Below are 26,439 nucleotides of genomic sequence, written 5' to 3' on the forward strand. Positions count from 1 at the left end.
AAAGACCTCTCTCACGTCCCCTCTGATGATCACACCCACCCTCCAGCAACACACTAGTCTGTTTTCCATCCACATAACTGTAATTTAGAGAATGTTTTTGCTGTGGACTGAATCTCTGTGTCCCCAGAATTCATACTGACAGCCTAATCCCAAGGTAACGGGATCTGGAGATGGCCCTGTGGGGTGTCAGCAGGGTCGAATGAGGTCATGAGGGAGGGGCGTTAATCCCCCAGGATGGGGTCAGAGACACCCAGGCGAGAAGACAGCTAGAGACAGCCGCCCACCAGCCAGGATGTGGGCCCTCAGCAGACAGGATCCGCTGGAGCCTTGATCTTGAGTTTCCCAGGCCCCAGAACCTTGAGAAACAAACCCTTCCTTAAGCCATGCAGCTATGGCATTTTTGTTACAGCAGCCCGAGCTGACTAAGACAGCTGCGTAGAGGGAATCACGCAGCCTGTGACCATCTGAGACTGGCCTTTTCCACTCAGCAAATGCCTGTGAAGCCCACCAAGCTGCCACCCATGTGGATTGCCTGTTCTTTCACTGCTGAGTAGCATTCTGTGGTGTGCACGCGCCACAGCGTGTTTAACCATCACCCACTGGAGGACACTTCAGCAGCTTCCGGTTTGGGGCTGTTGTGAATCCAGCTGTGGGTAAGTTTCTGGGTGAAGATACGGTTTAATTTCTCTGGGGTAAGTGCTCCAGGGCGAGACTGCTGAGTTGTGTGAGAAGGGTACGTTTAGTTTTTTGAGAAGCTGCCAAGCTGTTTATTCTAGAGTGGTTGTACCGCTGCACATGCCCACCAGCAAAGCATGAGAGATTCAATTCCTCCACACCATCGCCAGCATTTGGTGTTATCGTTAATTATTTTAGCTGTTTAATAGGTGTGCAGTCCCAATTTTATTATGCACATGTATTAAGTTCACATATATGCAGATAGGTACAAAAAGGAAGTCAGAAATGTCACTCCACCATATCATCGTACTGACAGAAGGGAAAAAGAGTAAATACATGTTATTTGGGAAAAAATTCAAACGCTACAGAGATGTATAGGATGAACAGTAAGGTGTCTTACTATTTACTTTGTGTTTGTCCTACTAATCTCAACTGTGCCTTTGATGAACTAAAGAATAACCTGATCCTTGATCACCAAGGCTGAGAGTTGAGGTCGCGATTAGGGCAAATCTGGTGTGTCGTGTGTTTTGTTTCCCCGGCACCCTGAATGCAGCCAGGCTCGCCAATCTCTCCACGGACAGAGCTGCCAGAGGCTGTGCCTGGACAGGAAACACGTCCCGACCCTCCTCTCCACCAGCTACTAACTGTTCCACACCCTCCACGAGGTCCTTCTTCTCAGACTGTGCTGGAAACTTAGTAAAGCGTCCCTCTGCTCTTGAAGCTCTGCTGTTTCGGGAACACTGTGTGAAGGCGAAGCAGGAGGAGACCCTCCTTTTTCCCGGTTTCCTCTCCTTCCAGCTGGAACCGTGCCAACGAGGGCACACAGTCGCCCCGGAGAGACCGACCTGCCGCCGGAGTCCAAGCCCCAGATGCCCTTTGCCCATCAGCACAAGGGCACCGCGGGTGATGCGGAGGGGTAGACGGGGCTCCGCCTGCGCACACTTCTGCCGCCTCTCATTATTTCCTCCTTTCATTTTTTAATCACCGATGTGTGGCCTAACTGGGAGCTGGGTTGGGGGCAGGCTGAGGTTTGAAGGGAGGAGCTGGAAGAGCCGTGGGCCCTTCATCACACATCTGCCCCTACTGGCCTCGTCCCAGGAGCTGGTTCTCGCAGAGAAGCTCTCAGGGCAGAGGGGAGTCCCTGGGCCTTCCACGCGCCCCTCATGCTCAAACAACACAGGAGTGAGAGGCGAGGCTGCAGAGCCACCGGCTGACGGGGAGGGGTGGACGCATGGTCGCCTCGGCCCCAAGGGCGTCCCGGGGGTGGGGGGTGGGGGGCGGGCGCCCGGCCTCGGCAGCCCTTTCTGCTGGGGTCTCAGCTTCTTAAAAGGTAACTGCTCAAGTAACTTCCTTACATCACACGTGTCACATCTGAACATACGGAACTTCTGCTACGTGCTCACGACTCTGCAGACCTAACTAGTACGTCAGAGGCGCCCACTCAGCACACAGGCGCGTCCACGTGTGGCAGGAGCTGCCCGGGGATGCACGTGCTCCCTCCACTGCTCACGCAGGTGACGAGCGCCTTTCTCCCCGGGCCCTGGAGCCGAGGGCAGAGCCATGACTACGTGGCATCCACCGGTCAGGGCACCACACGCCCAAAGGGTTGCACAGGACAGTCGGCTGGTCCCTCACGTCCCCATCCAGCCATGAGGAGGAGTGGAGCTCAAAGGCGCGTGTAATTTCTCCAAGAGGGCAAGGGGTAATCTGAGGCCAAATGAACACCATCGCTCAGTTTTCAGAGCCAGGCATTCTGTTACTTTTAAGCCATTTTTCGCACTTAATAATGTCACTCTTAGAAATGCAAACAATCCTTTTATACTGTGATCGTAACCATGAGAAAAACATTCATCTGACTCCCTTGACTGAGATCACTATGGGCCATACAGCGCAGAAGAACAGCCCTTGAAGCAGGCGGGAAGCTGTTTTATAAAATATCCCAAAGCCATTGTTTTCTGAACAGTGGGCCTGTAAGGTGGTTTCCTGGCTCCTGGGTTCCCAAAGCTTCCTCCCGAGTTTCCAACAGCGGCTCAGGCCTCCTCTTCACCAAGGCTGACCTGGATCTCCGGGGGATCCCCCAGGACAGGCCTAGACCCCAGACGTCCATCCAGAGTGGAGAGACTTCTTGTATGCTGGGCAGTGGCTCAGTCCTTTAGGGCCGCTGTAACCAAACACCACGGACCAGGTGGCTTATACACAACAGAAATTCATGTCTCACGGTCCTGGTGGCTGGAAGCCCGAGACCAAGGCACCAGCGCGGCTGTGTGGGGTGAGGACTCTCCTGTTCCCCTGGGTCCTGGCCGGTACCTCCTCGCTGAGCCCACACACAGCGCAGGGGCAGGGGCCCCGTGCATCCAGTTCACGAGACCTTCACCCCGCCCCCCGACTTCATCCTCCCTCCCCTTTTATTTTTCGGTACGCGGGCCTCTCACTGCTGTGGCCTCTCCCATTGCGGAGCACAGGCTCCGGATGCGCAGGCTCAGTGGCCATGGCTCACGGGCCCAGCCACTCCGTGGCACGTGGGATCCTCCCGGACCGGGGCACGAACCCGCATCCCCTGCATCGGCAGGCGGACTCTCAACCACTGCGCCACCAGGAAAGCCCCTCGTCCCCTCTTAACACCACATCGCGGGTTAGGACTTCTGTACGTGAATTGAGCGGGTGCGCAAACATTCAGACCAGAGCAGGCAGGATCTGGGACCCCGGCTGAGTGTGCCTGAGTGCGTGTTAGATGCCAAACCACACGCAGCACATCTGCTGTTGAGCTGACCACTCCTGAGGCCTGCACCGAAGGCTTCAAGTCCCTCAACCCAGCTAATGCCATGATTTCAGCCAGAACAAATTCCGCCCCTGGGGAGACACCCTGCCCAAGGCGAACAACCTGCTCAGAGGCGGCGGACCAAGAGAGGGCAGCTGTTTCCACCAGCTCAAACACTGAGTGTAAGCCCGAGCACGGCTGGCAAAGTCAAAAACGCAACTTTTTAATAACTGGTACCTTTTAAATTCAAATTCCCTCAAATAGCAACAAGTGAATTACATGCATCACTACCAAATATTTCATCTACGTTTTTAAAAAAATTTTTATTGGAGTATCGCTGATTTACAACGTTGTGTTAGCTTCAGGGGTACAGCAAAGTGAATCAGTTATACATATACATAGATCCACTGTTTTTCCGATTCTTTTCCCATATAGGTCATTACAAAGTACTGAGTAGAGTTTGCTGTGCTCTACAGTAGGTCCTCATCTACGTGGCTGAACATGTTGACCGACTGCCTGTAAAAAGCGGGCCCTGACACAGGAAACGTGTTGTTAATGCTGCCCCTGTCACACAGGCAGTCGCTCTGTGGATGTGACCCCGGAGCCTGGCAGGAGCTTCTCCAACCTCTATCCACAGGAACCCGGGGCGTTCGGAGTGTGGGGATGGCAAACCAGCTATTTTCACTGTTTCTCTATTTCACTCAAACGGAAAACCTACTCTGATTTTCCTCTCCTATTAAAACAAAACAATCGTGACATGCAGTAAAGATACTGGTGCTGGAAAGGTCCTTCCCACATCCCCGTCCAGCACAAATGCCCCGTTCCCTCCAACGGACGGGAGGGACAGGGCATTGCTGCTACCATGACGTCTGCCCCATCCGTTAAACTGTTCCCAGATCCTGGCTGCAGAGAAGGAAATCATCCACCGTGACGGGCCAGAGTGAAGAGACTCGGCTGCACAGCTCCTCCAACCAAGTGGAAATGAGGGAGCTGCACACCTGTCACCTGCTGTGCAGGCCCAGCCGGGGAAGCAGGGGGACGGGGAAGCGTGGAAGGCGTCTCCACACACGGAGGTCTGGGGAAGTCACTCTGGCTTATACACAAGTTAACTCAAACTTCATGCCCGTGTGTGGCCTATCGAGCATACGCCGTATGTCTGCTTTCATTATTAAAGAAAAGTGCACGGTGACCAGAAGTAAAGAACGTCCTTGTTAATATAAAGATGAAACGCCTCCCTTCCCGGGACGACAGCGCTGGTCCTCCTCGGATGTTAAGCCTCCCTCCCCAGGGGCCAAGGCCACGCTGACTCACTGCGTGTGTGCTGGTCTGTTGTTTTTAAACCTTGAAGGAGTGCATCCCTGGCTTGTTTAATGTTCTTTGTTCTGACGAAATATAAAACTGTGCTGAAAACCCTGCTTCTCCAGAGCAGTTCCTCAGAGTTACCTGAGAGGCTGTCTTCCGGGCTAGAGTCCTCTCAGTTTGGCTCAGAAAAACGCCCCAAACTCTTTTCTATTCCTATTCTAGATTGTTTATTGATTATTTCCACCGACAGGAGCAAAAGGCAAAATCTTTAATAGCAGAAAATTGGCGAATGATGTGTGCAGCGGGCAGCCCCGCGTGCAGGCACATGGGGCACCGGGACAGGAGGGCCCGACTGCACGGCTTGTGGGGTGGGCTGGACTCCCCGACCCCGTCGGCCCAAACATGGTGCAGCTTGTTACAGAAAGTGTACAAAAGGCAGAGAAGACTCACCATGTTCCTGCCACACACGGAGGTCTGGGGAAGCCTTTATGTCTTTATATGAAGAAGGACTTTACTTCTGGTCAGTGTGCACTTTTCTTTAATAACTAAAGCAGGTGTACGGCGTATGCCTGGTAGGCCACAGACAGGTGTAAAATTTGAGTTAACTCGTGGATAAGCCAGAGGGATGTCCCCAGACCTCCGTGTGTGCAGAGAGCCTGATAATAAATACCCTATCCCCTTTCTTGTGAAGATCCACACACACTTGAGAGGGCTGTTGCCACGTGGTTGTTTACAATCGCCTTTACTGGTGACGATCAAATATTCCTAGCACTGAGGACACCATCCAAGAGGACAGGGACACTCCAGGCCCTTTCTCCCGAGCCTTCCCGGAGCTTCCAGCCCTCTGAGGCCCGCCCGGCGCTCAGATCCTCCTGTGAAGCTCCTCTGACATTCCGCCTGTGCTGACCGGTGGCCCGGGAGCCGTGGGATTTGGGAAGATCTAACCCTGCTCCACCCTGCAGAGGGACCGGCGCCGCACGGACACACTCCGCCACCGGCCCCATCATGCTCCCCCATCTCCCAACAGCTGGACCAGCCCTGTGTGAAGTCGCAGGGGACGGGATGGGCCAGCAGGTGGGCAGACTGCCGCCCTCCCCCAGGACTGCATGACTCCATCTAAGGGTCTCACTCACCACCTCAGCCTGGTTTCATCCCCTCAGTAAAGAAACTGCCCCCACCCCCCGAACTGTCATCACGGCTGGAATCTGGAACTGGGCTCCCAGGTTCCCTCCCACTGGGTCCCCACGGTCACTCAAACAAGCAGGGTTTGGTCAGCTTGAAGAACACGCTCAGAATTCCTCTTACAGGCTGGGCCGTTTTCTCTGCGTGTTTAGCCGTCTCCGTGGGAAAACGCCCCTGGAGCAGCCCTCCACTCTCAGGTCGCTTCTCCCGGGAACTCATACTGTGATCCACAAACACACAGTCTCACCCCGAAACATCCTTTTTAAGGGATCTATTGTGTCCTGACCAAAAGAGACAAACTTGAGAGGGTCTCATATTTCAAACACAAAAGGGCAGCATTTTTAGCAGGAGTGTGGACTCCAGAGAAAGCCCGGTTTACGAGGAAATCCCTGCAGGGTGTCCACGAGCCCTTTTACCGCCACGGTGGCCACCGCCGCCACTTGCTTTTTGGCTCTCCGTTAGGTCCTTATTTTAGTTCTGACTCAGCCGGGACGGCTCCCTGAAAGCTGACCTTCAGCAGACCTTGGGGGGAGGAAGCCAGCCCAGTTATCTCCTGACCCTGAGCTAATTGTGAGGTCTGCCCTCCTCAAGGAAAAAAACCGTGAGAATTTCAGGACAAAGGACAGAAGGAAACATTTGATTCAAGTGAAAACAACCCTTTCAAATTTTAATCTACCTGTCTCACTGCTCTTCTTTTAAACAAAGAACATGTTTTCATGTATGTTTTAGCACATTAAGCAACATTTGAAAAATATCAGACAAGATAAAGTGCAGGAACTGAAAAATGGGGTTTTTTGGATAACTTTAAAAAGCTTTCTTGGGCTTCCCTGGTGGCGCAGTGGTTGGGAGTCCGCCTGCCGATGCAGGGAACGCGGGTTCGTGCCCCGGTCCGGGAGGATCCCACATGCCGCGGAGCGGCTGGGCCCGTGAGCCATGGCCGCTGAGCCTGCGCGTCCGGAGCCTGTGCTCCGCAACGGGAGAGGCCGCAACAGTGAGAGGCCTGCGTACTGCAAAAAAAAAAAAAGAAAAAAAAGCTTTCTTTTCTTTCATTCACTTCAAATTTCACAAGGTGTGCACAGCAAGGCCGGACCTGTTTCAGCTGCCGAGCCTTAGATGCCCCTGCGGGACCGTCGGAGGATGTGAGGGACCAAACAGTGGTGTCCGGCACCGGCTGGCGTCTCTCCGTGGGCCCATGTGTGTCCCGCGTGTCCCCCTCTTCTGGTCCGCCCGGCACCCCTCCCCGCACTGGGTGAACTGGGTTTCTGAACGCCGTTCTGCAGGCTGAGGGAGAAAGCTCTCGGCCAGTCCCCTGGCTTTTCTCAGGGGCAGGGCGTCTGCGTATCTGCAGGAGCAGTGGTCACGCCCGACCCGACCCGACCTCAGGCAGGCCCGCCGGCCCCTCAGCAGCATCACTCGGGTCTCTGCTCCGACCCGGTCCGGGCGCTGGGCCAGGCGGACATCCCACCGGCCGCCTCCTGGCTCCCTCTGCGGGCTCAGATCCTGCCCCTTCTTCCCGGCCCTGGGCCCCCAGCCCCGCGCCCAGTGGGCTCCCCCCTGCAGCCCCTCTTTCCAAGCCCGTTAGAGTTAGGAACTTCATTGTTGCAGTGAACCTTCCTCCTTCTAATCACTGTGTGGGTTTCTCCTGATTGGACCCAGATCGAGGCACGAGGCCATGCTCAGACCCCAGGGCCCGGATCCAGTAACAGGCACGGGGCTCACTCAGCAGCTGGAAACACCCACACCTACATGTGAAACCAGGCAGGGTGGCGGGTCACGTGATAAAATCGCTGGGGGTCCAGGTCAGCTCCCACCCATGCCCTCCTCTCCCACCCCGCGCCGTGTCTGTCCTGCCCCCTTCCCTCCCGCCTCAGACACAACCCTCCCAGGAAGGTGTGGAAGGAAAGGTCTGTGCAGGGGAAGCTCCGGAGCTCAGGGCAGCGCCTGCGCTGCGTCTTTCACATTTAAGTACTTAAATGATATAAAAGCAACCATAAGCCTTCCTGACTGAGGGGCTCCAATTCTCTCGTAAATGGAGCTGATGGGCGGGGGGGGGGGGGGGGGGTGCGGTTTCCGTGCAGGAGGCCACATGCACCTACCCCGTCCCAGGTCCACACCAAGCACGGCAAAGCACAAACCAGAACAATCTCTTGTCGTGGCATAAAGGAGAGCAAAAATGCCATCAGAACTAGCCTGGCCCAGGTCACACGACTAAGCTGGGAAAATAGCAAGAACAAAATAATCGAGTTTTCAAAGAGCTCAGTCTACTAAGAAAGTCCATCAAAAGATGAATCCTGAGAATAGTGCACACAAATGAATAGAACCACGTGGACTGAGTCACAGAGCAGCTAACCCTCCAGTGATGAGTCTGCGAGGCTGCACCGCACGTGGACTTGGTTCTATTAAGAGCTCTCCACAGAGGAGAATACTCTAAACCATGGAGACAAAGGACCAGGATTATTTCAACGGACGGTTTTCTCCTTTCAGATACAGAAAAGAATTCTGTATTCAAAGGATAAATTTTAAAAACCCACCAAAGCAATTACTAAGGGTAAGATCCTGGCAAAAGTGAAGGGATAGAAAAACAAGAACAGCTCACAAGGACAAAATCCACACCTGACGCTGCCATCGCGGTAAAAACACTGAGTCAGACCTTCAGCACGGAGTGGGGCGGGGACGGGGCATCACCTGTGCGGTCACCACCTGGGCACAGGCCGGAAGACAACAGCGTGAAGCCTCAGGGGCCGACGTCCACGTTTCCTCACCCAGAAGGCAGTCTGCACACTCGCCGTGCAGGTGTAGATGGTGCCCAGGTGAACTGCTTACTCAGGAGGCCTGCACGAGCCAGGTTACCTTCCCTCCCCCATCTGATGTTCCCCACGGACTTGGATGCTTGAGCACTGGTCCTGAGCCCCGAGGCTAAATCCGGGCTCACGCACCTACCTGGGCTCAAGCACCTGGGCTCATGCACAGCTCTGGAAGCTCCTCTTCGGCCTGACTCGGTTTCTCTGGACCACCCGCGTTCCCCTGACACACTCACAGCTGAGGAAGAGGCCACAGGCTCTGCTGCAGCCTGACCACCCTTCCCTTCATCCTGCGCCCTGAGGTCGGGCCCCGCCCATCCAGGAGCAGACTGTCCAGAACCATGGACCCTGAGCCCCTGGGGCTCCCTCCTGGTCCTGCAGGCCCAAGACCCTGGCTCCAGCACCTCACCGCTGACGAGGCATCTTTAGGGACAGAAGCAGCCTAGGCGGCAGCACCCAGCTCCAGCCGGGATGCTTCGGTCCAGCTCCGGGACCTCAGCGAGGGTGCCTGCCGGGGGGTCTCCCAGCCTCCCGCCCCCCCCGAGCCCGGCTCTTCCATCTGCCCATTTCTGTCAATTCTGTGAGCAATCTGAACTCTTTCCAATAAAATTCTTTCCTGCCTCAGCCAGCCAGAGCCTGCAACTGTCACTGCCCCCCACCAGAACCTGCAACTGTCACTGCCCCCCACCAGAGCCTGCAACTGTCACTGCCCCCCGCCAGAGCCCGCAACTGTCACTGCCCCCTACCAGAGCCTGCTACTGTCACTGCCCCCACCAGAGCCTGCAACTGTCACTGCCCCCCACCAGAGCCTGCTACTGTCACTGGCCCCCACCAGAGCCTGCAACTGTCACTGCCCCCCGCCAGAGCCTGCAACTGTCACTGCCCCCCACCAGAGCCTGCTACTGTCACTGCCCCCCACCAGAGCCTGCAACTGTCACTGCCCCCCGCCAGAACCAAGACTGATGAGGTGACGTGGGCCAGTGACGGGAGGGGGGGGTCACACTCTGTCTGGGCTGCGAGGGCTCGGCTGAGAAGAGACCAAAGTCACAGCGTTTGAGGGACCGTCTATCACCGAGGGCAGGGGGAAAGGTCAAAGAGGCTCGGGGAGGAGGGCCCTTGAGGGGCCGGGCAAGACGCATGGGGGCGCGGGAAGCAGTTACACCGCCACAAGGGAGGAACTGCGCACTGGCTGCATAACATCCCTGCAAACCTGAACGTGTCCTCACGTGAAGTTTATCTGCACAAATACGAGGGGGACAGGGAGAGAAATCTTACACCATTGAGCTTCGGTGGTTTCAGGAAAGCAGGTGCGGTGAAAAAAACCAATGACGGGGGAGGTTTCAAATAGTTATAATAACGAGGGTGATAGAAAAATCAGTAAAAGAAGAAGATTGCCCAGCGGTAACCAGGAAGAAGGTGAGGCTGTAGGACAGAAATCTGTCTTATATCACTTGTTCACCCAGCAATCAGAGTCTAGGAGTTACGTGAATTGGGAATCGGTCCAGGGAATAACTGGCCCGGGAAGGTGGCCATGAGGTGTGTAGGGCATTAAATGGCCCGAGGAGGCTGGCAGACTGGCCAGGGTGGAGGGTGTTGGGGCCAGAGGTCTGGACGGCCTAGCGGATCGAGGCTGCTGTCACAGCGGGGAAGCTACTCGACGGGGTGGCTCTGCATCAGGACGTGTGATGGGCCCCGCAGGGCCGTGCTGCTGTCAGGGGGACACGAGGAACCACGAAGCCGACAGCAAGGTACCAGGACCTTCATTTATTCCTGCAACTCAGCGACCCTGTGCTGAGTGTCTATTAGCAAGAAGCCACCGTGATGGAAAACCTGGTCCCCGCACCTCTCGCACTTCAGCAGAGCCGGGACGCCCGCCTGCCTGGTGGGGACGGTGACAGGGGCTCCTGGGAGCATGAGGGCATGTGGGCGGGGCGGCCGCGAGCCCCAGTGCCCGCTGTCCCCACCCCAGTGCCCCCGCACCAACCAGGCAGAGGAGGGGTCAACAATGGATGTGGGCGGACGGCCGCAACTTTGTGGCATCCTGTCTGCAGAGGTCCGCTTCTTTCCTGGATCTCCTTCGCTTTCATTCAGCAAGTGTTTACCTAAGCCTGGCTGCAAAGTAATAAATGGAACTAGAAGTCGGAGATGAGAGGAGCTGGATGGAAGGAAATGATGCTCCCGGGAGGCTGAGGCACCGTGACAACGACAGAGACACAGGCACTGACGCTGGACCAGGAGCCCAGGCTGACTTAGCAGCAGAGCCAGTGGGCACGCGGGTCTCATCTCCCTGCACCGCACCCACTGCCTCTCCTCTGGGAGCCCCTGCGGCAGCCCTGGGGAGGCCACCTCCAGGCACCCACAAAGACTCCCTGCCGAGCTTTCTGAGGGGCCCTGACTTCTGAGTGTCCAGTTTCACAGGAATCCTGCTGTCAGCTGGGCCGGAATCCCCTCCCTGCAGGTCAGATGGCCCCTGTATCTGACTGGTTCCTTGGCCTCCACCCCTCCCCCAGGCGATGTCTGATGCCCTGGCCTGTCTTCAGCAGGAATCCTAGGAGGTCAGTTTAGCCAGAATCCCTCCACCCGGATGTTCCCTCTCAGTAACTTTCCACCCGCTGACCCCCGCCTGCTCCTTCGCTGTAAATCCCCAGTTTTCCTTGGTGGATTCGGAGTTGAGCCCCATCTCTCTGCCCCACTGCAGGGGTCCCTACATCCATCCCGATGGTCCTTCCTGTTCTCTACCAGGTGTCATGAGTATTTTGTCTTTGACAGTATTCGCACCTGTGTGCAACGGCTCCCTCCCCGGTGTGGGCTGGACTCGCTGAAGGGCTCCTGATGAAGACAATTCAGTAGAGGCGGTCGGCAGTCATTTCTGGAATTAGGCTACAAAACGCTCTGGGGCCACTCACCCCAGCCCTGACTCAGAGACCCTCAGCCAGAGGCGCCGGCCTGAGCTGAACCCGGATTCCTGACCCTCACCAACCGGGAGATAAGCAATGATGGTGATTACAGGCCTGCCGTCAGCAAATCCGTGCCCACAGGTCAGATCTGGATCCCCGGCTGCTTTTATTAAGTTTAGCAACACATTCGCCCACATGTTCCACGGCCTGTGTTCCCACTACAACCGCAGGCCAAGCAGCTGTGACACTGACAGGAGGCCTACAAAAGCCTGAGACATTTATTATCTGGCCCTTTACAGAAAGTCTGCCAACTCCCACTGCCGCTAAGTGCTGGGTAATCTTTCTCACAATAGAGGATTTTAACGCATTTGGTCCTGCAGCGCTATGGGTCTCCCTCCAGCGATGCAGGGTCTTTAAGTATCTCTCAGTTGTCTGTTGTCCACACACAAGAACTTTTATGTTAGCAGATAATGAATGTTTCAACCAGCCTCACATCCCTGGCACGTGGCAGGACCTTAGCAAATGCTGACTGAACCACACAAACGCCGAATGCAGAAAACCCATAACCTGACAATATATCCTTTAAATAAAGCACGACTTTAAATCAAGAAGAGCCAAAACTGCAATTTGTGTTGAACAGCTGGTATTTCCGGTTGAATCCATTCTTAAAGGCATTTGTTGACTGCTACACAAAGAACGATTCCATATCCAGGAAAAGTTTTGATCTTTTAAATTGACTATACTTTTATAAAACCTCGTTGTTTAAAATACCCATAACGTCAGTTTATCTCCAATACTGCCAAGATGACTGACATTAGCTTTTACCATGAAACAAAGAACGTATTTCCTTGCACCTAGAAATGTTATTGAAATTTTCCAGAAAGGCTTATTTTTTGTTTTCTTTTCTTTTCTTTTTTTTTGTTCCCCGACCAGGGATGGAACCCGGGCTCTCGGCAGTGAAAGCGCGGAGCCCTAATCACTCCTGGCGGTCCAGCGGTTAGCACTCTGCGCTTTCACTGCCGAGGGCTCGGGTTCCATCCTCGGTTGGGGAGCTAAACCAAGATCCCGCATGCTGCAAGGTGCGGCAAAAAAATAAAGAAACAAAATTTTCCAAACCACTGCAGAATTTCTGTTTTGTCCCAGTTTTGTCTGTCTGTTAGAACTGAGAACTAAAGTTGGCAGCGGACATGCTCAGACATAAGCAAACGTCCTCTGTGCCCTGACACCTGGTCAGTTCCTAGGCTGTCCGCTCCCCACATCCTGATGCCGGGGCAGGAGGACAAATGTTTTAGGTGAAAGGCTGGACATTCTTATAATGCATTCATTATGACACAAAAATATAATAGTTTTAGCTTTCTTAACCTAGATAGTTTCTCTGGCAAACATGCATGAATTATCTACGAGGCAGAAAAATTCCATTTTTCTTTCAACGGACATCATAGGAGGTCACCCTTGGTAAATTTTTAACTTTTAAGATACGATCAAGTGTATTCAGACCTTCCAGGTAAGAAACCTTACCCTAAAACTGAAGTGGGGCTTAAGTGTGTAGTTAAGAGCATAAGACACACGGGGAACAGCCCCGGCTCAACTCCTGAATTACCAACCACGGGTCTCCAGGGCCCTTTTCCTTTCTTGTGAACTGCACAGCATCCCTGTGAGGACTCAGCACAGCCAGAAAAGCAGTGAAGGGCAAGAGAGGCCAAGCTGGTATAAAGAGATAATTAATGATTTTACATTTATATGGAACATATTTATTAATAATCTTATTCACTGTGGGTTTGGGAAAGATTTCCTAAATAGGACACAAAAAGCACAAACTTTATATAAAGAAAAAGATCAATCAACTGTCAAAAAAAAACACTTTTGCTTCTTGTCAACAGACATTTATAAAAATGAGAAGACAAACTGCACACTGGGAGGACACACTTGCAAAATATGTAGCTGACAAAGGGCTTGTATCTAGAACATACGAAGCACCGTTTCAACTAAATACTATAAGAAATAGCCCAGTAAAAGTTGGGCAAAGGCCTGAATGGTAAATTTGCCAAAGAAGATACAGGAATTGCAAATAAGCACAAGAAATGATACTCAGCTTTGTGAGTCATTAGGGAAATGCAAATAAAACCACAAGGAGATAGCAGTACACTCCCCCGAAAGGCTAAAACTGGAAAACATCCACCGTGCCAAGTGTGGCTGAGGATGTGGATAAAATGGAACCGCAAACACTGCTGGTGGGAACACAGAATGGTACAGCCTCTTTGGAAAACCGCTTAGCCATTTCTCCAGATATTAAGTGTGTGCCCACCAAACAGCCCCACCATTCCACCCAAGAGAAATGAAAGCACAGGACTTGTATGCGAATGTTCACACAGCTTCATCTGAAACGGCCAAGGCTGGCCACCACTCAACCGGCAACCAACAAACGCAGTAAATCCATAAGCGGAAGGTGACTCAGCAGTGAAGTGAACGATACTGACTCCTGCACCACGGGCGAGGCTTCAAATAACGACACTGAGTTAACGGAGCCTAAAGAAACAAAGGGCGCGTGACCGAATGGTTCTATTTATACACCACTCCAGAAAATGCGAGAGCATCCAGAGCGACCAGCTGCCTAGGGATGTGGGAGGGCTACAAAGGCAGGCAGGGACTTGAGGATGAGGAGGACGCGCGTGACCTTGACCTTGTGAACATGTCAACACTGACAAAGCTGCACATTAAACTGTGCATCTACTGAGGCTCATTCGTTTCACCTCGATAAAGCTGTTTCTAAAAAACTGCACACTGGAATGATCTTTAACCTTCAAAAAAACCACTGCTGTGGGTGGGATTCTGTCCCCTAAAAAGACATGTTGAGGGACTTGCCTGGTGGCGCAGTGGTTAAGAATCCGCCTGCCAGTGCAGGGGACACGGGTTTGAGCCCTGGTCCGGGAAGATCCCACATGCCGCGGAGCAACTAAGCCTGTGCGCCACAACTACTGAGCCTGCGCTCTAGAGCCCACGAGCCACAACTACTGAGCCCGCATGCTGCAACTACAGAAGCCCGCACGCCTAGAGCCCGTGCTCCGCAACAAGAGATGCCACCGCAATGAGAAGCCCGTGCGCCGCAACAAAGAATAGCCCCCGCTCGCTGTAACTAGAGAAAGCCCGCACGCAGGAACCAAGACCCAATGCAGCCAAAAAATAAAATAAATAAGTAAATTTAAAAAAAAATTTTTTTTTAAATAAGAAAGCTTCAGTGTATCATGCAGACACCATTGTTAGGGCTCCTACTGCAAAAGACGTGTTGAAGTCCTGACCCTGGTACCTGTGAACATGACCTTATTGGAAGTGGAGTCTCTGCAGATGTAATTAAGGCACAAGCTGAGGTCACACTGGAGTAGGTGGGCCCAACTCCCATGTGACTGGTGTCCTTACAAGAGGAGACACACACACAGGGAAGGACGCCACGTGGAGACAGAGCCACATGATGAGAGAGGCAGGGTGGGGTGATGCCCCACAAGCTGGACACACAGCCCTGCAGCTGACATCAGAGGCACGAGGAGAGCGGCCACGCTGATTTCTGACCCCGAGTCTCCAGAACTGAGAGACCAGACATCTCTGCCGTCTGAAGCCTCCCAGGGTGTGGTACTTGTTACAGCAGCTCTAAGAAGCTGCAACCAGCTTCATATTAATTCATAATTCATATTAATTTCATAATTCATATTAATTAACTTATTTAATGATTGTTTCTAAAAGTAGATTTTATGTAGGAGAATATTTGTCTAAAGTCTGTTTTAATCACAGAATGGCCACTGGGTCGCACATATACACAATTAAGTGGCTGTGTTTCCAAGATATGTAAATACATATAAAATAAATAGCACTCTTTCATTTTAATAGCATCTCTCCAAAGTAATATAAAGCAAACATTTTAGCCAATTGTAATTTTTTTTGTTTTTATAAGTGATTTATAACTGATACATCAAGTTTTGTTTTTCTTTTAACCAACAGAAAAGCAATTTATAATGATTAAAATCTTGGCATTTAATTGTCATTAAATTAAATCATTTAGAAAACTTTATGTGAGTGACAGCAAATTTACAAATTGACTCTGCTGAGGCCGAGGTTCTCTCCCAAGGGTCTCAGAGCAGCACAGAGACACAGAACAGGACCATCAACTGTCCCTTTAACACACACTAATTTTAAGCATTAATACTATTTTTACTTTCAGCATATACCCCCTCAACTGTATGGAAATACTTTAGGTGACCGAGAGGAAAACATTTCCCTTCAGAAAATAAGCCTCCCAAAACCACTGAAGGAGGAGAACCGGAAGGTCACAGTCCATCCTTTGGTAGATACAGCCCTCTGTGTGGGACATCAGAGGGATGGACGTCAATTTAACTTACTCTCTCAGAGTCAAAGGGGTTTAACCTGGAATAAAAGAGGCACCTCGAAGCCAGTGTGCTTTCATTCCTTCAGGGAGGAGCAGACCCTGGGCAGGGATGGCTACCAGGCCCCGGGATGGACGGTGGGGCCTGTGGCTTGGACTCAATTTAGGGGTGGGGGTGGGAAGGGTGAGGAACGGGTGCCTGCAAAACCTGCTATTCCAACAGGAACACTTGTGTGTTACACATTTTTTAAAGTGAGATAATACCGGACACGTAACGTGAGAGTCTGAGGTGCACGGCTGCTGGTTTGACATGCTTAGTGTTGCTGTATAATCACCCCGGAGCATCAGTGACACCTCCGTCATGCCACATGGCACAGCCCTGCTGACTGCCGTCACCGTGCCGTGTGGCAGGCCTCCCTCCAGAGCTCGTTCATCCTCTAGTTGCAAGTCTGTGCCTTAAACCGCCCCTCCCCAGGCCTCCACTCCCTGCCCCTGGACCCCCATTCCACTCTGGTTTTAGATTCTGCATTTAAGACAGAGAACACGCTGTCTGTCTTTCCCTGTCCGCCTCGTTCACTTGGCCCTGTCAGAGCCCATCCTTGCTGTCAGGACCGGCAGGATTTCCTTCTTTCTCGCGGCTGAATAGTATTCCAGTGCGCGCACGTGTGTGTGTGTGTGTGTGTGTGTGTGTGTGTGAATTTCACCCTTAAACACATACGAAAAGGCACTACTACCTTTCAAAAACCAACACCGGCCAGCTGACACCTCCCTGGGCCAAAGAGAAGAAATACTTGTTATCAGTTGAGCTCACTGTTGGGAAGATTAAATGTGTCTTGCTGAAACGTTAAATGAGGACAGACAAAATGGCCAAGCTGCAGTTTTATCCCTCTGTCTAATAGATTATGTTTCTAAAACTAAAATACAAACGCTGGTTTTTCAGTCAAAAGATGGGTCCCCCAGATGATCAGCAAACAGCAGACAGGTTTGAAGGAAACGCTCCCCCAGCCCACCCCGGGCCCGACAGGACGCTGAACCAAGGCCGGGAGCTGGGTCCTTCTCCCCCTTTCGGGACTGAGTTAAGAACAGAACCACGGAAGTTCTCACCACAGCGCCGGGCCCCCAGCAAGGGCTCAGTCAGCATGGGGGCCTGATCTGTGTTTCCTACTCTTAACCAAGCAAAGGCATCCCACGGCTGGAAAACGACGCCATCCCAGATCTACAAGGACAGGAGGTCCAAAGCCTTACTTAACCACCGTAAAGGTTACTTCTCTCTGCACCCCCTTTCTGGTCCTGGTGACCCAGCTCCACCAGGAAAAGCGTAGGAAAGCACAGCACAAGCGAGTCCTCCCCAGTGGACTTCACAGAGGGGCACAAATGTCAGCCGCCTCTTCTGATCCACCTTTGTTTCATGCAGACGGAGGGGAGGAGGGGGGCAAAACTAAAGGAACAAGAGGGGAGGACCTAAGGGTCCTTGGTCTGAGCTCGAGACCAGGGGGCGACTGCAAAGAGCCGGAGGCCAGACCCGTCTTTGTGGCCACAGCTCAGCTCGGGCACCACGGCAAGAACCCACCAGAGACCACGTGTACAAATACGTCTGCTGTGTGTCAATAAAACTTTATTTGTGGAAACTGAGTTCCATGTAATTTTCCTATGTCATGAAATATTCTTTTCATTTTTTTCAACATTCGAAAACTATAAAATCCATCCTGAGCTCGTGGGCCACAGAGAAACAGGAAGATCAGGCGTAAGAGTCATAATTCGCCAGCCCCTGGTCCTGCATTAAACTTCCTTTCTGAGCCCGCTGGCAAAGACTTGATTCTGAGATGTCCCCAGTTAGTTATAGACCCCATGTGTCTGAGGCAGAGCCAAGGTGACTCTGAGAATTTTTAACGGGGGTGGGTGGGTGGGAGGGGTTGTGGATCGCACAGGTGTGTTTTTCATTCAGGTTTCCTCAAAAAAAAACTGTGTTTGGGTGCAGCACAATTTAAGAGGGAGAACAAATAGCTAAGGAGTAAATACACACACACACACACACACACACACACGGGTATATCTTGGATGGTATTTTCAGGCATCAGGCACTTTAGGAAGAAGGGTTCATGCCCAGGAAGGTACGAGGAACAGCTTCCGAGCCCAGGGGGTGGGAGAAGAGCTTCACTGAATGAACCCACGGGCAGAGCAGGACGTCAGAAGTCCGGTCCCCGAATGAGGAGGTGGCACCAACGCTACCTGCATGCAGAGTCCAGGTCCACCTCCACGGAGGAAGGTGACGTCCAGGGGTCTCTCAGGCACGTCAGGTTCCAGCCACACTGAAGGACACGTTCTAGAACTAAGAGGCTCCCATTACACAATTTTTTCCTGTTGTGACAAAGTGTAAACGAGATGAACCGCCTGCTGCGACTCAGCCCTCAGGCGTGGAGGCTGATGGTCTGCTGTACAAAGCAAGGAGAGCATGTTTCAGGCTGTACTGGATACTTTAAAATAAAAATCGATACCGGCAGCATTCTGTTCTAAACAGTTCGGAGTTTGAAGTCGGAAGCAGTTTCACCAACTCTTTTTTAATTTTTAATTTTTTGGGCTGCGTTGGGTCTTCGTTGCTGCGTGCGGGCTTTCTCTCATTGCGGTGAGTGGGGGCTACTCTTCATTGCGGTGCGCAGGCTTCTCACTGCGGTGGCTTCTCTTGTTGCGGAGCACGGGCTCTAGGCGCCCAGGCTTCAGTAGTTGTGGCACGCGGGCTCAGTAGTTGTGGCTCGGGGGCTCTAGAGCGCAGGCTCAGTAGCTGTGGCGCAAGGGCTTAATTGCTCCGCGGCATGTGGGATCTTCCCAGACCAGGGCTTGAACCTGTGTCGCCTGCATTGGCAGTTGGATTCTTAACCACTTCGCCACCAGGGAAGCCCTTCACTGACTCTTACGTGCTCTTTAAACACTTGTGTTCTGCTTCAGAGCACAGTCTTCAATTTAAACTTACACGTGTTTTCTGGCAGTGAGCACAGCCCTGTTAGTCTCTGATGGTTTTTCTGCCCGAATCCATAAACGTGCTGAGAAAACGGTGTGTGAGTGAGCGGGTCAGAGTGGGAGTGGGTTTGTGCTACTTCGAGGTGCCCAATGTCACAGGTGCTCAGTCCAGCGACAGCTCCTGGGAGGAACACCTGAAGGTGACCCTCCAGGGCCCAGACGCCGGTGTCCCTGGGGCCGCCATGAGTCTTAACGCGGCCCAGCCTCGACGTGGCACACAGCAGGAGATGGATGAACGGTAGCCGAGTGAGTAATGCATGAAGTACCCTTCACCGGATGACAACGCCTGCCATCAAGCTGGTGGCGAGGGTTTTAGGAGGTAATAAACGACACTCAATAGCAGAAGTGATTTTTATCCTCCTTTTAAAGAGGAGCCACCTGAATCCATCAAGGTTATCTGCCTGACCCAGCGGCCTGAACTGGGCGTGTCTAACCTCAAAGTCACCCCTCCAGCTCCTATTACCTGAGGAACCCGATTTCATACTAAAAACAGGCTTCCTATAAAACTAGGCGAAAACCCTGCCTCTCCAAATCGATAAAAGGCTCTTTTCCTGGCTGAGCTCGAAGTCCTAAAGTAAGTAAACGGTCACATCTCTGAACCCGGGGACAGAGACATGGCAGCAGCCTAAGCCCCTTCTAATCACCAGGGGACAATACAGCAGAAAAAGTGGGAAAATGTGTCCTCACCCCAAGGCAACAAGCAATACACCTTAAGAATGATTCTTCCTTCTGTAATTTAAACTTGAGACAAAACAAAACAACCTAGTTGTTTCAAAGGCCATTATGACTTATATACATAACCAGCCCCTCGGACATAACAGGTAATCTCATTCATGGGTACTCCTGCCACTGTCTGAACATAAGTGAAAGTTGGCTGGTCCTGAACGTCATTTTACATATCTTATTTCTTTTAAAGTAAATTCCTTAGGACCCCGAATCTGAAATTAAAACTACTCTTGGATCAAGAGCGGATCGGAGGCAGTTTCAGGGCTCACGTCCACCCGTGCCCATCTGGTCAAGCAGGAGGGGGCTCAGAATTCTCACTAACCCTCATACTTGAAATTTACACATCAAACTCTGAAGCTTTAAACTTCTGTCTAATCCGGTCAATTCAGAGTTGATACACTAATTGTAGCGAAGAGACACCCGACGTGGTAGGGAATACATTCTAATAGTGTATCAGTACCAGCCAGAGTCAGAAAATTTCAAATGAACACACACCCTGCCCAAAGCACGGCTCCTGCAGTAAATCTGTACACAAGGTTAATACAAGTTTAAAGGGCTTCCTTGTCAACTGTTTCCTGTTAAGTTTAAAGAATTTAAAATAAACTCTAAAAGCGAATTTATAGGCGAAATATATATACAGGATATAACATATATATATATATATATATATATATATATATATATATATATGAATGACTTATCTATTCCTCTCACCACCTGAGTGGAACTTTCAAACGCGTGGATCAAGTGTCCACAAAGGCACTGAGGTGCCACCCAGCACGCGTGCGGGGAGAAGGGTCCCTGCTGTCAGCTCCGAGTCCCCACCCCTCGCGGCAAACACAGCAGTTTAAGCAACAGCTTAACGCGCAGGGGCTGTTCAGAACCTGTAACCTAAAAATAATTCAATAGCGGTAAGCAAAACTAACACCGTGTTGTTTTAGGCCAATTAACGGTGGAAACAGAAACCCCTAACCTTTTCAGTTAGAAAGGTCTCCCTCCCTCCCAGGTTACGTTCAAAAGTTGCCCTGCCCTCCTCTGTGAAATCCACGTCGACACCGAAGAACAACACCCTGACGCCCACCCAGGACACCACCCGCGACCCTCACCGTCAAAACGCAGAGAAAAGTCCCTCTGAAACGCGCCCTAAGAAGCCCAAGCGATGTGCCTTCCGACAGCGGCGGGCAGGTCTAACCCTCCCTCTGCGATCCTCGGCCCTGGGGGTGTAGCGAGGCTGCAGGGCTGGGAAGCTGACGCCAGGGGCTCAGCCGGTCGCCCCTCGCCGCTCACCCTCCGGCCGGGCCGGGGCTCAGGCTGCCGGGCGCCCCTCCCCCTCCCCCCGGGCTCCACTCACCTGAGCGCCTGCTCCTGCGGCCCCGGGAGCCGCAGGCTGTCCGGCCGGTCCCTCCTCCGGCGGTAGAGCCCCGACTGCGAGAGCTCTTTGAGCTGTAAAGCCGTCATGCTTTCGGACCGCGACCCTCGGAGTCCGGCACCGGAGGGCGGGCGGCCGCCAGAGCTGGGGACCGCCCCGCGCACACCTGGCCCAGGGCGCCGGCGGCCGCGCTTCCTGCTTGCCGGGTACACACCCTCCCGCGGGCGGCCGTATCTCCGCGCCGGCACCTGGGAGGGCCTGGTGCTCACGTGCTACCGCCGAGCAGAGTCCGGCTGCCCTGAGCAATCGCGCCGGCCCCTGCGTGGACCGTTCCAGCATCGTTCTGCATCAAAACCGGGCTAAAACGCTCCAGAAAGGTCGTGACTCAAGAAGGGTCCTGCCCTGTTCTCTGGGCCAGGAAATCCACCAACACTTCACACGCAGCCGTCGGTTTCAAGAAGTGCCTGGTCATCATGAGCTCGTTGGGACATTTTCCTTCAAACGGAAAAGCAGTTCTGAAGGGCAGCACGCCGCTCGGCTCTCTCCACGGTGCTCTAAATCCTCTTCAGAAAGGAAGGAAGTGTCTTTTTTCTCCCCCATTAAGTGTTACTCAAAAATTCATAACTGAAAGGGAGGTGGTTTCTTCGGCCATCCCCCATCCCGCGATTCTCTACACCCAAAGCCGCCCACCGAGACGGGTCCCCTCGCAGGAGATGCGCGCACTGTCGGCCTACTGCTGTCCCTGCGTATTTGATCCCTGCGGCCACCGTGTCAGGAGGGAGGGTCTGGTTCCTGGGGTGTGGGGTGTGGGTGGGTGTCTGCAGCGTGGGGGACAGATCATAGGGGCACGTCCTTGTTCCCGGGCCCCGCAGGACGGCCGCGCGGCAGCAGGCGGGTCTGACTCAGCCCCTCTCAGGACGAGTTCCCGCCGGCGCGAGCGCGGGCCTGCTCTCAGCCAACAGCTTGGCTTTGCGGTGCCGGCGGTTTCTCTGCGTGTCAGCATCTTTCTCCCAGAATCCCCTCCAGGACGAGAGCGCAGAGAAATGGGTCTGAAAGTTCTTTTCACACCAAGAGTTAAAGAATTAATACATTCCCCTCTCTAGAAGCATCCGTATTATAAATTCAAATATTCAGGACCCCAAGGAAGGGCGCTCTGCATCTCACCCCTTCACTCGGGACTGCGGCCCCGGCTCCTTTAGGGCTGCAGCCCTGGTCCCCACCTGCCCACGCCCGCCCCAGTGGAAACACAACTTTTTACAGTCACCATCGAAGTGTAACATACGTTTTTAAAGAAAATGCAGGGGAAAATTAGTAATTTTGTTACCACACTGATGTAATTAGTGACAAAACATTACCCAAAAAAATCGAGGGACAAATGTATCTCTTCCTCTCTCTGGAAGGATACACAGAAAACTGGTAACATCGGGTGCCTGGGGGAGGGGCAGAGCAGCAGAAGACAGCTTCTCTGTAACCACTGCTCTATACCTGCTGGACTTGGAATACCCTGCACATTCAAAAATAGATAGGAAAAATTTAGAAGGTTTACATATACCTTTTGAACAAAGCTCTAGGATCCTACTGAGACATAAAACACAGAAAAGTTTGAAGTTTACAGTAATAGAAACATATAAAATTAGGATTCCTTAAAGCGCCTAATTCTTACATTTTTGTCATGACAGGTGAAAAACGCAGAGAAACAAGCACCAATCTTTTTTTTTTTTTTTTAACTGTAGGCATCAAAACAGAATAGATGCCTGAGGAATAAAATACAAACTAATTGTAGCCACTGCAAACACAGAAGCCTCAAGGTTGAAAAGGACTTGTTTCCATAGGAAAATGAACATAAGAGAGCTTGATTTTTAAAGAGAACTTGCAATAGAGTAATGCGGCCCGCTGACAAGGGAAAAGGTTTGGAAACTAGTAAAGTTGACAAGACAGGAAACACTACCGTGTAGGACGAATCCTGTATTTGATGAGTCTAAAGTTAAAAGGATGTGAACAGGGGGAAGAAAAGTTATGTAAAACAAACTGAAACAATTCTTGCCTGCAGACTTTTAAAATGGCTGTGCTGACACATACAAACTTCAGTAGATCCATGCTTGTCACAACTGCATAAAATTAAATCCTGGGGCTTTGGGCAAAGGCCTTTAACCACTGCCATTTCACAGACAGTGGGAGACAGTCGTACCCTTCCCTCCCCGCCACACGCAGCCAGGGAGGGGCGCCCATTTCTGGGAGGGAACAACTCCCTACCACACAATGGCTCAGGCTGCAGCCAGATGACACCCCCGAACAATGGTTTCTGTGCATCTGCGTGGGGGGAGAGAGGGACAGAGGGCACAGCCCTGGGACAAGGCAGGCGACGTGACGCCAGGAGAGGCCCCATGTCCCCATCCCCGTAGTTCCCTCCTTTCACGCCCGCCCATAGAAAGTTATCAGTTGAGCCTGGATTGTATGTAGATCAGGCCTATTTTAAATGAGCTCTGAATTTCAAACGACTGTCTTAGCATTTGAGGGAGGCCCACGTGGGTGTCCATACAGGGACGTCCATTTCGAGGCATAAACGGACTCTGAAGGGCAGTGCTGCCTCCCTTAGAGCCCAGCGGCTATCAATGAACAAAGGTTCACAGAACGTGTCGAGGGGGCACCCTGGCCCGCTCCCACCGCGGGGTGGCGGCTCTGGGAACCTGTCTGCCCACTGCTCCCCGCTGAGCTCCGACTCACAGCGAAATGTGCCATCAGCTCGGCAGGTACTTTCTTCTGCAATAGGCTTGTGCTCTTGGTCAAAATGACTAAACAGGAAGCCCCAGGGAGCATCACACCGGGCCTCGCTCTGCAGGCTGACCTCTGACCCCGCCCTTCACCTTTCGAAGTGGAGGGGGGAGGCGGTCACCGACCTTCTGTGAATCTGAGCAAGGTCAGTGAGTCTCAGAAATGCATGCGAGCACAACACTGCCCCCATCTCAGGGCACTGGCAGGTGGACTCACCTTCCGACCTGCACAGACGCCTCTGCCCCAGGGCGGGACCCTGACCTCAACTGCGGGCCAGACGCTGGTACAGAAGAGCCCCTGTTGTACCCACCCCGCCCATTTCTCTCCACCTCCCAGTCATCTCTCTGCCTCTGGCCTCACCCGCCTCTCCTCTACCCTCCAAATTTCCAGGAGTTCTTTCCAAATGTAAACCGGTCACTCGCGGGTCCTGGAAGACCCTGGGGTGACCCGACGGCTGATCCCCGTGCTGAGTGTGGTCCCAGGACAGATGGGGCGTCCTGGCCCCGAGTCCTGCCTCTGGACTCAGCGCAGGGGTCCCTCTCACAGGAGGGCTTTGGAGACCCTTCACTTACTATCACCAGGGTCTCCATCGCCCCCCCACACACAAGATAACAGCCCTCCCAAGGCAGCTGTGTAGCTACTGTATCGCTGCGTCTTACAAGGCCAGGTACGTGGTAGAGCGTGCGTTTGCTCAGAAAGTTCTCTGGTTTAGTTGTTTGACCGATTGATTTTGAGAGCCTCGCCACTTTATGATGATGCTGCGTTTCAGATGAACGCTCCAGAGCTTTGAAACTGGTTGTGTTTTGTTTTGTCTGTGCATTTAACACTCGACATTACCTAAATGAGATTCTTAAAAGGCACATCCATTCCACAGTTTAGGAAAACTGTACTTTCCTGTGAGATTGCAAAAACTCAGATGCTGCACATTTGTAGTTGAGCAACACCTTCCACCAGTATGAACACTTTCCACTGGGGATAAGAACTAAAAAGCCACCCTCTACCTGACTCAGTCCAGTTCTCAGTGTACTTGGTCCCAGTACCCGCTTCAGGCTCTGGGGGGTAAAGAAACCTAATTAGGCATCAAGCCCCTAAGACCCGTCCCCAGCGTTCCTGCGCTGACGGCTCCTTCTCGGCAGAACTGAGGGCTGCACCCTGGCTTCGGCGCTCAGCTGGCTGCTGGCCCCGTCAGCAGACCTTCCAGACCAGGGGCCTCAGGCCTGCAGACGGTAGAGCAGCTGTAAGTTTCCAGGCCATTAATTTCCTTGTACACACGCGGTAAGAGAAGAATTTTGTTTTGCAACTGCTCTGAACTTAATGGAAATGAATCGTTTTTAGTTTAAATTTTATCCTATGAATAATCCCCTCCAGGGGAAGTAAGCTTCTCTGATAAAGCAGAGCACCGTCTTCCCTCCTTCCAAGCTCCCGTCTCCAAAACTCTCACTTCCAGCCCCGTGTCCTCCACACGGGCCCCCAGGCATGTCCCGGGTGTCACACGAGGGCTCGGACCTCGGCAATTCTCGGGTGCAGGTTCAAGTTCAAGTCGACCAGAGCAGAGTGTGAGAGGGCAGAATCCACCGTCCAGAAGCATCAGAAAAAATCACCAAAGACATGGTCCCTGGCCCGTCTGCGAGCCCCTCTGAACATCTCCTCGACCCTCCTCTCGCTGAGCAGGTGGGGGAGCCTCGGCCGAAGTCTGACACACGACAGGTCAGACGTCAGAAACACAGAGAATCTACATGGGTCACCCACCGTCTTCTGCGAGACAATCACAGAACATTCCCAAAGCCACGCCGCAACAAGCAAGCTTTCCTGCGTCCTTCAAAAGGATTTAAAACAAAACTGTCGGTCACCCTCCCACCCCACCAATCTTTCTACGGGGCCGAGGGGGGGACAAGCTGGTGCGAGGGTGCAGAGGGAGCCCGGGGTCACCTGGCTGGTGGGTCCACATGGGCAACGTCCTGGCTGCGGCCGGCAGGCAGGCAGGCACACGAGTCACATCACTCCCGAAGGCCTCAATCTTTCCCTTCGGAAACAAAGCAGTCGAATCCGATGATCTGAACGGTCTTTTCTGCAGATTAAAATTTCAGCAAGCGCCCACAGCAGGGGAGGGCCCGAGGCTGGCAGGCTCCTGGCACGCTCACGCCTCCCCGCGGGTCAGGCTCCCGCCCCGGACCCAGACGGGGCCTGAGGCTGGCTTCACACGCTCGGCCGGCCGTGCCCCCGACCCCGGGCCTGACCCCCGCCTCGGCCCTCTCCTCGGCCACCTGCTCCACAGCCAAGAGCCGAGCTGCACATAAAACCCCAGGAAGGGACCCTGACTACCCGCCTGACACACGAACCGCGGAGACGCCAAGGCCACGGGGAGAGACAGGGCAGAGTCAGCAGGGCCCCGGCCTCCATCCACGGGCAAGTGCAACCCCATGTGACACCGTCAACACGGTTTCAGAAGACTGCACATGAAGCTAAGCTTCTGTAAATAGGATAACTTTGAATTCTCTGAAGGAATTCTAGGGGTCATATGTTCACAAAAGAGAGCTTTGCTGAAAATCCAGATTTTCACATGATTTGAT

The 26,439-nt window shown here is 52.9% G+C and overlaps 1 protein-coding gene across 4 annotated transcripts in view; it reads right to left on the reverse strand.

Moving 5' to 3' along the window:
- The window catches only part of LIMS1 (LIM zinc finger domain containing 1), a 92,661-nt gene that overhangs the window by 21,050 nt on the left and 45,172 nt on the right, over positions 1 to 26,439 (reverse strand). Inside the window, exon 1 of one of the 4 annotated variants that reach the window (XM_029232663.1) lies at positions 21,080 to 23,867. The exons of the other annotated variants lie outside the window; for them this stretch is intronic. Within the exon in view, the coding sequence (XP_029088496.1) occupies positions 21,080 to 21,186 (107 nt within the window). The 5' untranslated portion in view covers positions 21,187 to 23,867. Of the gene's footprint in view, positions 1 to 21,079; positions 23,868 to 26,439 lie in introns of those variants that run through there. 4 annotated transcript variants of the gene reach the window in all.

This window comes from Monodon monoceros, unplaced genomic scaffold (assembly GCF_005190385.1).
Source record: "Monodon monoceros isolate NGI ecotype Baffin Bay Population unplaced genomic scaffold, NGI_Narwhal_1 Super_Scaffold_19, whole genome shotgun sequence".
NCBI lineage: Eukaryota > Metazoa > Chordata > Mammalia > Artiodactyla > Monodontidae > Monodon > Monodon monoceros.